Here is a 13,615-nt window from a genome sequence, read left to right on the forward strand (position 1 = left end):
CCTGCCTCTCTGCCTACTTGTGATATATCTCTCTCTGTCAAATAAATAAATTTTTTTTAAAAATAAGAAATTAAAAATAGAGCTACCCTATAACCCTGCAATTGCACTATTGAGTATTTACCCCAAAGATACAGATGTAGTGAAAAGAAGGGCCACATGTACCCCAATTTTCATAGCAGCAATGGCCATAATCACCAAACTGTGGAAAGAGCCAAGATGCCCTTCAATAGACGAATGGATAAAGAAGATATGGTCCACATATACAATGGAATATTACACCTCCATCAGAAAGGATGAATACCCAACTTTTGTATCAACATGGATAGGTCTGGAGGAGATTATGCTGAGTGAACTAAGTCAAGCAGAGAAAGTCAATTATCATATGGCTTCACTTACTTGTGGAGCATAAGGAATAACATGGAGGACATCAGGAGAAGGAAAGGAAAAGGAACTGGGGGAAACTGGAGGGGGAGATGAACCTTAAGAGACTATGGACTCTGAGAAACAAATTGAGGGTTTTGGAAGGGAGGGGGTTGAGGGGATGGGTGAGCCTGGTAGTAGGTATTAAGGAGGGCACATATTACATGGAGTACTGGGTGTGGTGCATAAACAATGAATCTTGGAACACTAAACAAATAAGATAAAAATTTTTTTAAAAAGAGAGAGAGATGATCTCTCTGTTTCTCTTCTTATAAGGGCACTAATCCTATTTATGAAGGTTCCACCCTCATGACCTAATTACCCCCCAAAGACCCCACCCTCAAATACCCTCATACTGGGGATTAAGGCTTCAACATACAAATTTTGGGGAACACACAAACATTCAGTCCAACAAAAGTTGTTTTATAATAAAAAGTTTTTTAAAACTGTGCTTGGTTTTTAGATAAAACATATGTCAACTTGGGGCGCCTGGGTGGCTCAGTGGGTTGAGCCGCTGCCTTCGGCTCAGGTCATGATCTCAGGGTCCTGGGATCAAGTCCCGCATCGGGCTCTCTGCTCAGCAGGGAGCCTGCTTCCCTCTCTCTCTCTGCCTGCCTCTCCGACTACTTGTGATTTCTCTGTCAAATAAATAAATAAATAAATCTTAAAAAAAAAAAAAAGCCATATGTCAACTTTTCTTACCTTTAAAACAACAAGCTCTTTATACCTCACTCTATTTAATAACATGGACTTTTTGTATATAAAGGAAGATGGAATCTCTTCTCCAAACAGCCAATAAATAAGCCTTTGCTTTTGAGGGCAATACACTCTATCATTTGCCACTATAGAAACTACTTATACAAGGGCTTCAATTTCCTTCCCATCGCTTGTTCATTCAGCTCCCATAGCCCTGGGCTTTTATAGGTAAATACTGGCCCATAATGATTTGAATTTGATCCCCAAGAGCAGGAGTAGAACACTCGGTCAATTGTTGAGGCAAAAGAATGGGACTTGAACTCAGTTTTCCAGGCTAAAAAGAGACAGCATTCTTTCAGATTCAAAATAGTTTACTCTCCATGGATTGAGGCAGGGGGGTAAATCACCATCTTTAATGACCAGAAGAAACGTCGGCAGTGATACACATAACTACTGGATGACTTCCTCCTCTCCAGTCCAGAAAGTCCAAATGGATTATCACAAGGCATTAGTGGAGATGCTCTGAATATTTCTGTATATTTTCTGTTTCACTAAGAATTTGGGCTGATCTCTGCTCATTCTTACTTACTGTTCTTTACAAATGTCAGGTAAGCCTGGAAAATGTCCCAGATGGTCCAATAGTGGGATAAGGCAGCAGATCTCTTATTCAACAATAACACAGGTGTTAGGCAATGATTTGAAAATCAGGACTTGAAGGACAATATCAATCTCCAGTTGGAGAAAAGAGTATTTAGGGTAAAGAAACCAGAAGATGTCAGATTATCGTTGAATTCCCACTCCAAGGCACTGCTCAGAATCCCAGATGTTCCATTTGAATTCCTTCCGTTGCCACTCTGAAATACTAGTCTATAAATTTAATTGGTTATAAGCATGATTTCCCAAGATGCTTGTTTACTCTTTTCATGTAATATCAGATTGCTTTTAATAAGGTATTCAAACCCTACAAAGTATGTTTCCAAAAAAAAATCAAAGCTAATTCACTACACTTAACACTTAAGTGCTTCTCTAAGTCAATAAAACCCGCCTCCGCTTAAGTATAACTAGGACCTCAACTATCTCAGCTCCTATAATAGGGAATTCTCCCTTCCATTCTTGCAGAAGTCCTTCAGAAAATGGACAATTCTAGTTGGGTATAAGAGATAACCTTTAGATCACTGCTATTGGAAAAACAAATGTGTCCCTCTTTAGGAAAAGTTAGCATTAGGGAAAATAACTCATTATCTCTATCTCTTCCGGTTCACCATTAAGTCTTTATTGTCTCCCTATTCACTTCCTAATGCTTTTTTGGACACCACTGAAGTTTATAGGGTCCTTTAAATGTTTTCTTGCCTCTGATTTTAATTATAATCTGGTCCTGACTCTCAGTACTCCTTGGCTTGTGCTGCTCCATCTTTCCATTCAGATTGTCTAGTCTCTTGGCAATTTTTACCCTTATATATGAAAAAAAGTAATCACGGAAAATATAAACACCCAAGCCATACATCACAAATCAGAATCTTCTTGAGCTTTAGACTAGGTCCCAGTTGGAAGCAGCCTAGGAGCCTGAAAATATATGCTATTTTAAAGGAAGAGAGAGGTTCAGTAAAGCTAAGGCTGGAGCTGATCCTGGCCAGGCACAGTGGGTTGCAGACAGTGCTCATTTTCTTGTATTTATCCTATGCTATATGTAAGAGGCATTTATTTATTTCTTCAAAAACATTTACTGAGCACCTGCTTGTGCTGTGCTTGTGGCTGCAGATTAGAACAATAAGCAAAGTAGTATAACCGCTGCTGTCTTTGAATTCGCAATAATAATCCACAAGTCTACAAATCCTCAGATCCACTATGTAAGTATTATAAAGGAAAATAAATGGTGGGGACAATAGGAGAGCAATAATGAGGGAGATCTGACCTAGCCTGGGGTTTTGGGAAGGCTTCTGAGGAAGTGCTCTAATGTGAGGCAAGTAGAGAAGATACCTAAGTGAAAGTGGGGTGGAGGGAAGAGCCCTCTAGACAGATAAAAAAGAGATTTGCAAAGTCCTTGAATCAGAAAGCAATGAGACACATTCAAGGAACTGGAAGAGCCCGATAGTTGAGTGCAGAGTGGGCCAGATGTGGAATGCGGGGAAGAGAAGGTCAAACGGTGCAGAGCCCTGGAGACAAGGAGCGCACATATTGCATGGAGCACTGGGTATGGTACATAAACAATGGATTTTGGAACACTGGGAAAAAAATATGTAAAATGTTATCCTAAGAGCAAAATAAGCCATGAAGAGTTTTTAAGCAAAGGAGTGGCAGGGTCAGACTGTGAATGATCAGAAGGGCGTAAGATTGTGGGAAGGAGTCTAATTCAGAGGCTCTTTCAATGGCCCTTCAAGAGATAAGTGAATGGATTTGATGATTGTTTAGGAAGTAAAATAGATAGGAATTGGTAATGCAAGAACCACGAGGGGTAATGAACAGGAAGGAGGATCACTGGGTAGATATAAGACCCATTTACTGAGATAGGGATTGTCTAAGAATTTTTCTCTAGAGAAGATAGGGAGAAAAACACATTCTCTTTCTTTGTAGAAATAGAACCACCAAGCTTTTTTTTTTTTTTTTTTTTAAGATTTATTTATTTATTTATTTATTTGAGAGAGAGACAGTGAGAGAGAACATGAGCGAGGAGAAGGTCAGAGAGAGAAGCAGACTCCCTGTGGAGCTGGGAGCCCGATGCGGGACTCGATCCCGGGACTCCGGGATCATGACCTGAGCCGAAGGCAGTCGTCCAACCAACTGAGCCACCCAGGTGTCCCATCCGGAACCACCAAGCTTTAATAAGTATCAGTCATTAACAGTAAGATTGGGTGAGGTCTAAGAATCATTTTGTATTCTAGACAAGAAAGAAAAATATCTTACAATAGTAGAAAAGATAACTGATAAGGAAGCCAGAGAACTTTATAAAATGCCACATAATTAATCTGATTAAAGAAAGCATAGAATTTTAAAGTAGTGAAGAAAAGCTTTTACTTAGAGAAAAATTAAATGCTTCTATGTAGAATGAAGTCAGAATGCTACAGCTTTTGACATACCCTCCACGCCCCCACCTATTACTCTTTTTTCTGTGGAGAAAATGAAAAAGAAGCACCAGAGGATATCTTAGTTTCTGGAAAGGCATCACTTCTGGGAAAACCTGGTAATATTAACCTAGTTCTCACTAAATGTTAGGAAGAAAGTATCTGATAGATACCACTTTGTAACTCTTGAACAAGGGACCAGCTAAAAATACCAAATTGAGACTGAATTGGTCTCTGCTTAGGGAAAGTCATGGACTAGAAAATGACAGAAAACTGCAGGTGTCCACATATAGCATGCAGACTGTGGATTATCTAAGACAAGACTACTGAGGATTGCATAGGATTCACAGAATGGGGTTGGGGGAGGAGAACTCCTGGTCCTATATACAGGGAAACTGCCAGCAATTCCTTGCTTTGTTTTTGGAGGACTCAATTTTTTTTTTCTTTTCAAAGATTTTATTTATTTGACAGAGAGAGAGAGAGAGAGAGAGAGAGAGATATCACAAATAGGCAAAGAGAGAGGGGGAAGCAGACTCCCTGCTGAGCAGAGAGCCCGATGCGGGGCTCGATCCCAGCACACTGGGATCATGACCTGAGCCGAAGGCAGAGGCTTTAACCCACTGAGCCACCCAGGCGCCACTTAAGTGGAGTTTTTTAAAGAAAGAAAACAGAAAAGAAAAAACGGAAAAGAAAAAGAAAATTATTATCTTACAATAGACTTCTAGTATGTTTCCTGAATGAACTTTACTTGGTAAGGTAAAACTAATTTCAAAAAGAAAAAAAGGAAAAAAAAGATTCACTTGCAAACTTAATTTCCCAAAGTTTATTTTTCAAACCTCCTTGTTTTTTTTTTTAAAGATTTTATTTATTTATTTGACAGAGAGAGATCACAAGTAGGCAGAGAGGCAGGCAGAGAGAGAGAGAGAGGAGGAAGCAGGCTGCTCCCTGCTGAGCAGAGAGCCCGATGCGGGACTCGATCCCAGGAGCCTGAGATTATGACCTGAGCCGAAGGCAGCGGCTTAACCCACTGAGCCACCCAGGCGTCCCAAACCTCCTTGTTTTTTTAAGGAGGGAATGGATGCAACTGAACATAACCAAAACAGATGCTTTCTGTATGTTTCTGTCCTAGTCTTTAGGGCAAATCTTAACTTAAATCAGTAATGGGACTTTTTCTACATCTTCTTCATAGGGCCTGTAAATCTTTTAAAAAGAGAACGCTACTAAGAAAGGTACTCATGGATAATTCTTTATGTCTCCAGTCTCTAGTCCAGATAGGACTGTCTTCATCTCTTAAAAGAATTTTCAGAAAACTTGAATCATGTAAAAGGCAGGGATAGCCTGCCACTTTAACCTTCATAGCATAGGTCTATAGTAATGGCTAAGACAGGAATGTCTGGATAAATCAGAGATGAAACATACCAGGGACATGGAGGAAATGACACTGGAGAGCCAATTCCGATAAGGACCATGCAATGACAATGGCAGCCTGTACAGGAAATCCATTCTCAGGGGAATTCGTTGCGATTTTAGAAGCTGAATTGTATTTATTCATTACTTCTGATAAAGCTAGGAAAAGACAAAAACTATTTAAAATGGGGAAAGTCACTATATCAAGGACCACTCATTAGGCTCAAGTCTATGATTTGCCTATAAAATCAGCCTCAGAAACATTATGTTTGAGGTAAATCCCTGCAGAGAATCAGCTGGATAATGAAGACCATCCTTTTTAATATCCTATTCATGTAAGACTTCTTTCTTCTTTCTTCTTAAAGGCTCAAGAGGTCTTGAACATTTAAAGCAGACTTACTTTAAAATTCCTTTCAGAGGGGTGCCTGGGTGGCTCAGTGGGTTAAAGCCTCTGCCCTCAGCTCAGGTCATGATCTCAGGGTCCTGGGGTCGAGCCCCACATCAGGATCTCTTCTCAGTGGGGAGCCTGCTTCCCTCTCTCTCTCTCTCTGCCTGCCTCTCTGCCTACTTGTGATCTCTGTCTGTCAAATAAATGAATAAAATCTTAAAAAAAAATAAAATTCCTTTCTGATTGCTCTATTATCTACAGGATCTTGGTTCTTCTATCTGCAAATGGTTTTGTTGTTGTTTTCTGTGAGCACTTGTCCAGGGAGAGCTGCCTTTAAAAGACTCCTTCTGGTGTCCTGATTTCAGAAGTTACCTGAATAGAGAGGCTGTGAGGATAGGTTGTTTGTTTTGGGGGTTTTTTTGTTTTGTTTTGTTTTGTTTTTTCTAGTCTTTAGACCAGTTTTCATACTAGATATCTTGGCTTGGGGCTTCTGCACTTTACAAGTAGTATAAATTTGGCCCCAACTCTAGGTGTGGTTCAGATTAGGACTCTGATTTTTCAAGGATGACTCTTTATTCACCCAATGTCTTTAGGGCACCCAATTCTGTGCCCCATTTCCTGGCCACTGAGTGGATTTGTCCACAGAATAGACAGTCCCTTCTGGCCGATGGCTTTAGGCAAGAAACTCAGGTTTCTCCCTAGCCATTCATTGTCTCAATTCCAGCTACCTGGTAACAAATTTCAAATTCCATATTCTTTTCAATAGAAAGGTATTGATCTGGTTTTCCCCAATCAGCTGTAACAATGCCATCCTATCTCTTCCAAAATTCTGTCACAGTGACCACTATTCACAACTGCCAAATCGCTAGGATTTCATACTTCATTTAAAGAAGTCTGAACATGTTTCTAGGTGCAATATGGTATAGTCAAAAACCACACTGGCCTGGGAATCCAGAAACCTGCTCTCTTGTCTAAGTCTAGCCTTAAATGAGTTGTGTAACTAAATTTGTTATTCATTTTGAGTTTCAGGGGAGAAAAAGAAGAATTTGGATTTGAAACAGAGGGGCTCTTTCAGCTCTAAAATGCCATGATTCTGTGAAATACTATCTTTCATCTTCTGGAGCCTCATGGGAGACCACAAGTGTGGGGCAGCATGTACCTAAGACAAGGTGAGGATAATTTAGAAGGAAGTCCCTGGATCCCAGCTTCCCAGGCTTATGCAGCTCCTCCTTCATTAAAATAGCCACAAGACACATTAGCATTTCAAACACTGTTGCCTGTGACAGGTGATCTCAGGAAGATTAGGAGGTAGACAAATTCTGTTTTTTGTTTTCTTTTTTTATGTCAGGCTCAGTAAGTAAACATTTACTGTGTGAACACAATATTCAGCATTCCTCATTCATTTTTCATGAACTCATACAACATATCAAAAGGATATATGCCCCACTCTTTAGTTTTCCTCTCAGAATTACAGACAGACTCATTTTCCTCTGTCAGCAAACCTGAAAGCTAGAATTGTAGTTAAGTTGTAAAACTATGTCATGGAGGTGTGGACTTGGAAGATGGTAGCAGAGTAGGAAAACCCTACGCTCACTCTGTTCCATAGATACAACTAGATAACCATCAAATCATCCTAAATACCCCAGAAATTGACTTGAAGACTGACAGAACAAACTCTACAATTAAAGGTAAAGAAGAGGCTACCTCAAAGAAGGTAGGGAGTGCTGAGATGCGATTTGGGAGAAATGGATTGTGGCCACTCTGGTAGTGAGGGAATCTGGTCACAGAGAAGGACAAGAGACAGACTAGCACACAGGGGAGTACATGGGGAAAAAGAATCCTCATAGCAACTGGTATGGAAAGCGAGAGGGCCTGAACTTCATGAGTTCTTGTAGTCAGTGGGGCTTAAAGGCTGGAGTTTTGAAGGTCAGCAGGCATAGGTGAGTAGAGCCTGGGGGGCATTTCACTACTCTTGGAGAGAAGGCAGGGAAACAACCCACAGACATACAGTGTGGGAACAGTGATCTTAAGAGCATCTGGGACACAGAGTGGGGAGGTTAGTTGCTCATCTCAGAGTGCATCCCAGAGACACAGTGTTCACAGAGAGGCCCCTCTAGGACCAAAGGGACTAGCTGGTGCCATTTCCCTCCCTCACCCCTCAGCATAAGCACAAAACCACCTGTGGGAATCAGCGTAGTTCTGACCCTCACTACCTAACATGCTTATGCCAAGCCCTGCCCTCCCATGCTCTGGTGGAACCACCTCTCCCAGTCATGCTTGCCTCAGGTTCAATATGGGGGCCCTCTCCCCCAGAAGACTGGCCCAAATCCCTACTCACACCACATCTCCCAACTAGGGAGTTTTGTGGAACCTTGGTTCTGGGTGGTGGTGGTGACGGGTCTCACTTCACAAGAAGACCAGAACACACATTTTTAAAACACACCACATTCAGGCCAGAGACCAAACACTGTTCAAAAGAGGAAAACAGTGCCTCTGCAGATAACTAGCCTGAAGAATAAAGCAGCCAGGACACAACAGCAGAACGCACACAGCACACATTGGAGATACTCCTGGAAGCACCAGGACCTTGGGAACAGGGCATACTATACTGCAGAGCACTACGGGACCTTTCCTTCATAAAGCCATTACCCTCAAGAACAGAAGACAGAACTGACTTTTCCAACACAGAGAAACAGGCACAGAGACAGACAAAATAAGAAGACAGAAATTTATCCCAAATGGGGAAAAAAAAAAAAAAAAAAAGCCAAGGCCAGAAAATCGAGGTAAACAGATATACGTAACATACCTGATGGAGTATTTATACTTTTTAAAAGATTATTTATTTATTTAAGAGAGAGAGAAAGAAGGAGAAAGTGCATGAATGGGGGAAGGCAGAGGTAGAGGGAGAGAATCTCAAGCAGATTCCCCACTAAGCATGGAGCCTGAGGCAGGGCTTGATCTCATGTCCCTGAGATCATGACCTGAACCAAAATCAAGAGCTGGATGCCTAATCAAATAAGCCACCCAGGTGCCCCAATCTGATGGAGTATTTAAAACAATGATTATAAGGATACTCACTAGACTTGAGAAAAGAGTGGAAGACATCAGTGACAGCCTTAACACTGAGATTTAAAAAAAGAACCAATTAGAGATGAAGAGTGCAGTAAGTGAGATTACAAGCACACCTGATGCAATGAAGAGCGGGATAGAAAATGCAGAGGAATGAATTAGTGACCTAGAAGATGGAGTAATAGAAAATTATCAAACTGAACAAAAGAGAAAGAAAAGAATTATGCAAAATGAGAATAGACTTAGGGAACTCAGAGACTCTATCAAATGTAATTTCATATTATAGGAATCCCAGAAGATGGCAGAGAGAGAAAAGAGGGCAGAAAATTTGTTTGATAAAATAATAGCAGAAAATTTCCCTAATCTGGGAAGGAAACATATACTAAATCCAGGAGGCAAGAAAAATCTCAACAAAAGCAGATATACACCAAGGCATATTGTAATTAAATTGGCAAAATATAGAGTGATAAAGAAAAAATATTTTTATTTTATTTTATTTTTTAAAGATTTTATTCATTTATTTGACAGACAGAGATCACAAGTAGGCAGAGAGGCAGGCAGAGAGAGAGGAGGAAGCAGCCTCCCCACTGAGTAGGGAGCCCAATGCAGGGCTCAATCCCAGGACTCTGAGATTATGACCTGAGCCAAAGGCAGAGGCTTAACCAAATGAGCCACCCAGGCGCCCTGAAAAAATATTTTTAAAGCAGCAAGACAAAAGAAAACAGTAAAATACAAGGGAAACCCCATAAGGCTAGCAGGTGATTTTTTAGCATCAACTTTCCAAGCCAGAGGGAGTAGCATGATATATTCAAAGTGCTGAATGGAAGGTTGGGGGTACCTGGCTGGTTTAGTTGATAGAGCATGTGACTCTCAATTTCAGGGTTATGAGTTCAAGCCTCATGTTGCATATAGAGCTTACTTTTAAAAAATTTTTCTCTTCAAAATGTTGAATGGGAAAAACTGCAACCAGGAATACTCTTATCTAGCAAGGCTATATCATTCACAGTAGAGAGAGATAAAGAGTTTCCAAGACAAACAAAAACTAAAGGAGTTCATGACTACTACACCAGCCCTGCAAGAAATATTAAGGGGACTCTCCAAGTGGAAAGGAAAGACCAAAAATGACAATATGAAGGTAGGAAACATAAAAGCAAAAAATGAGTATTTCTGTAAAAAAAAAAAAAATCAGTCAAGAAACTCACAAAACAAAAAGCTATAAAATGTGAAAACATATACCTAAATCATGGGGAGGACAGGAGTAAAGAATGGGTTTACACTTAAACAACCATCAACTTAATATAGACTGCTATGTGCAGAAGACATTATACACAAACCTAATGGTAACCATACATCAAAACCCGCTAATAAATATGCAAAGGATAAAGAGAAAGAAATCCAAACATGTCCAAATATATAAAGCAAATCAGCAAACCATGAAAGACAGAAAGACAAGAAAGGATAGAGAAAGTCTTCAGAAATAACCACAAAACAAATGATAAAATGACAATAAAAACATCCATCAATAATAACTTTGAATGTAAATGGCTAAATGCTCCAATCAAAAGACACAGTATGACAGAATGGATAAAAAAACAAGATCCAGGCGGCGGCCGCGGCACTTCAGGGAGTCGCTGGCGGACGCGCGAGCGCGGCGACTGACTGACGGCCGAGCGGACAGGAGGCGGGACCAGAAGAGTGAGCGCAGCAGCAATCACACTCAGCAACGATGTCAGCAGAACTGGAGACTTCAGAGGGGGTGGATGAGTCGGAGAAAAAGAGCTCCGGGGCCTCAGAAAAAGAAAACCACACCAAGATGGCCGACCTCTCTGAGCTCCTGAAGGAAGGGACCAAGGAAGCACATGACCGGGCAGAAAACACCCAATTTGTCAAGGACTTCTTGAAAGGCAACATCAGGAAGGAACTGTTTAAGCTGGCCACTACTGCACTTTACTTCACATATTCAGCCCTCGAGGAGGAAATGGAGCGCAACAAGGACCACCCAGCCGTTGCCCCCTTGTACTTCCCCATGGAGCTACACCGGAAGGAGGCACTGACCAAGGACATGGAGTATTTCTTTGGTGAGGACTGGGAGGAGAAGGTGCGGTGTTCTGAGGCTGCCCAAAAGTACGTGGAACGGATCCATTAGGTGGGGCAGAATGAGCCAGAGCTACTGGTGGCCCATGCCTACACCCGCTATATGGGGGACCTCTCAGGGGGACAAGTGCTGAAGAAGGTGGCCCAGCGGGCCCTGAAACTTCCCAGCACAGGAGAAGGGACCCAGTTCTATCTGTTTGAGAATGTGGACAATGCACAACAGTTCAAGCAGTTGTACCGGGCCAGAATGAATGCCTTGGACCTGAACCTGAAGACCAAAGAGAGGATTGTGGAGGAGGCCAACAGGGCCTTTGAGTACAACATGCAGATATTCAATGAACTGGACCAGGCTGGCTCCGTGTTGGCCAGGGAGACCCGGGAGGATGGGCTCCCCGTGCACGATGGGAAAGGAGATGTGCGCAAATGCCCGTACTATGCTGCTAAACCAGACAGAGGTGCCCTGGAGGGCAGCAGCTGCCCCTTCCAAACAGCCCTGGCGGTGCTGAGTAAGCCCAGCCTGCAGTTCATTCTGGCCGCTGGTGTGGCTCTGGTTGCTGGCTTCCTGGCCTGGTACTACATGTGAAGGAACCATCATACCACATTGGCGCCCTCCTCCCAAGTGACCACTGGCCTGCCCCCACCTCCACCGGTGACTAAGCTACCACCTCAGGTGACTTTTTTTAAATGCTGGTTTTGAGAAGACAAGCAACCAATAAAGGCCAGACGCTAAAAAAAAAAAAAAAAAAAAAAAAAAAAAAAAAAAACAAGATCCATCTATATACTGCCTATAAGAGACTCATATGAGTCCTAAATACACCAATAGATTGAAAGAGAGGGGATGGAGAAACATCTATCAAGCTAACGTAAGTCAAAAGAAAGTCGGAGTAGAAACTTGTATCATACAGAATAGACTCTTTTGGGGTGTGTGTGTGTGTAAAGCAATAGAAGTTTATTAAGTGAAGATACAGAAAAAGCTCTCAAGGGTGAGAGAGGTCCCAGTAGGGTTGTTAATGAGGGCCTATAGGGTTGGTCTTTTATAGAAAGATAACCAGGGAACTTAAATCCTTTTAACATATCTAATGATAACACCTTCCATGGCTTACTTCCTTTTTAGGGGCTGGTTATTCTTTGTGAGTCACAGGTGATTATCATAAAGACACCCACTCCACATGACCTACCCCACATGCCAAGGGCAGGGACTCTAAAACAAAGATGGTAACAAGAGACAAAGAAAGATTCTATATAATAAAAAATTAAGGGGACAATCCAACTAGAACATATAACAATTACAAATATTTATGCACCTAACATAGTAGTACCCAAATACGTAAAACAGTTAATAACAAACAAAGGAATTAATCAATAATTGTACAATAGTAGGGGACCTTAACAACCCACTTATATCAATGGATAGATCATCTGAACAGAAAATAAACAAGGAAACAGTGGCTTTGAATGACACACTAGACTAGATGGGTTTAACAAATATAGTCAGAACATTCCATCCTAAAACAGCAGGATAGACATTCTTTGCAAATGCACGTAGAATCTTCCCCAGAATAGATCATATATTGCATATAAAAATACCTCAACACCTGTCGGAATGGCTAAAATTAACAACACAGGAAACAACAAATGTTGGTGAGGATGCGGAGAAAGGGGAAAATTTTTGCACTGTTTGTAGGAATGCAAACTCATGCAGCCGCTCTAAAAAACAGTATAGAGGTTCCAGAATAAGTAAAAAATAGAACTACCCTATGACCCAGCAGTCACACTCCTGGGTATTTACCCAAAAGATACAAAAACGCTGATTTGAAGGGATATGCACAACTTTATGTTTATAGCAATATTATTTACAATAGCCAAGTTATGGAAGGAGCTATTGATTGATGAATGGATAAGAAGATGTGGTCTGTTATTCAGCCATAAAAGAGAATGAAATCTTGTCATTCGCTATGACCTGGATGGAGCTAGACAACATAATGCTAAGTAATATAAGTCAGTCAGAGAAAGACAAATACCATATGATTTCACTCCTATGTGGAATTTAAGAAACAAAACAAACTAGCAAAGGGGAGGAGGAGAGAGAGACAAATTAAGGAATAGGTTCAATTATAGGGAACACACTGATGGTTACCTGAGGGGAGGACAGGGGGAAGAGATGGGTGAAATAGGTGATGGGAATGAAGGAGTGAGCTTGTTCTGATGAGCGCTGGGTGATGGATCAAAGTGTTCAACCACTACACTGTGCACCTGAAACTAATATTACACGGTATGTTAACTAACTGGAATTAAAAATTTAAAAAGAACATCTCATGGAAATAATAATAAAAAAAAAAAGCTTCACAGAATAGCACACTGCTTTCTCCTATGTCCCACACCCCATTCCGTCCCCCTTTTCCCTCTCCCATTAGGCAGTGTGTAGTCACACGAACAAGCACTGTGTGCAACTCGAATGGTTACCTAAGCACATAAGGGCAGC

At 41.3% G+C, this 13,615-nt stretch overlaps 2 protein-coding genes across 5 annotated transcripts in view; one reads left to right on the top strand and one right to left on the bottom strand.

Annotated features, from left to right (window-relative positions):
* FRMD5 (FERM domain containing 5) overlaps positions 1–13,615 on the bottom strand; it is a 310,741-nt gene that overhangs the window by 92,176 nt on the left and 204,950 nt on the right. The gene's annotated exons all lie outside the window — the stretch shown is intronic.
* Positions 10,730–11,833, top strand: LOC116590996 (heme oxygenase 2-like). The gene has a single exon (XM_032343547.1). It carries the CDS (start codon positions 10,766–10,768, stop codon positions 11,183–11,185), a length of 420 nt encoding a protein of 139 aa, XP_032199438.1. The 5' UTR covers positions 10,730–10,765; the 3' UTR covers positions 11,186–11,833.

The sequence above is a fragment of the Mustela erminea genome, chromosome 5 (genome assembly GCF_009829155.1).
Source record: "Mustela erminea isolate mMusErm1 chromosome 5, mMusErm1.Pri, whole genome shotgun sequence".
NCBI classification, from domain to species: Eukaryota; Metazoa; Chordata; class Mammalia; order Carnivora; family Mustelidae; genus Mustela; species Mustela erminea.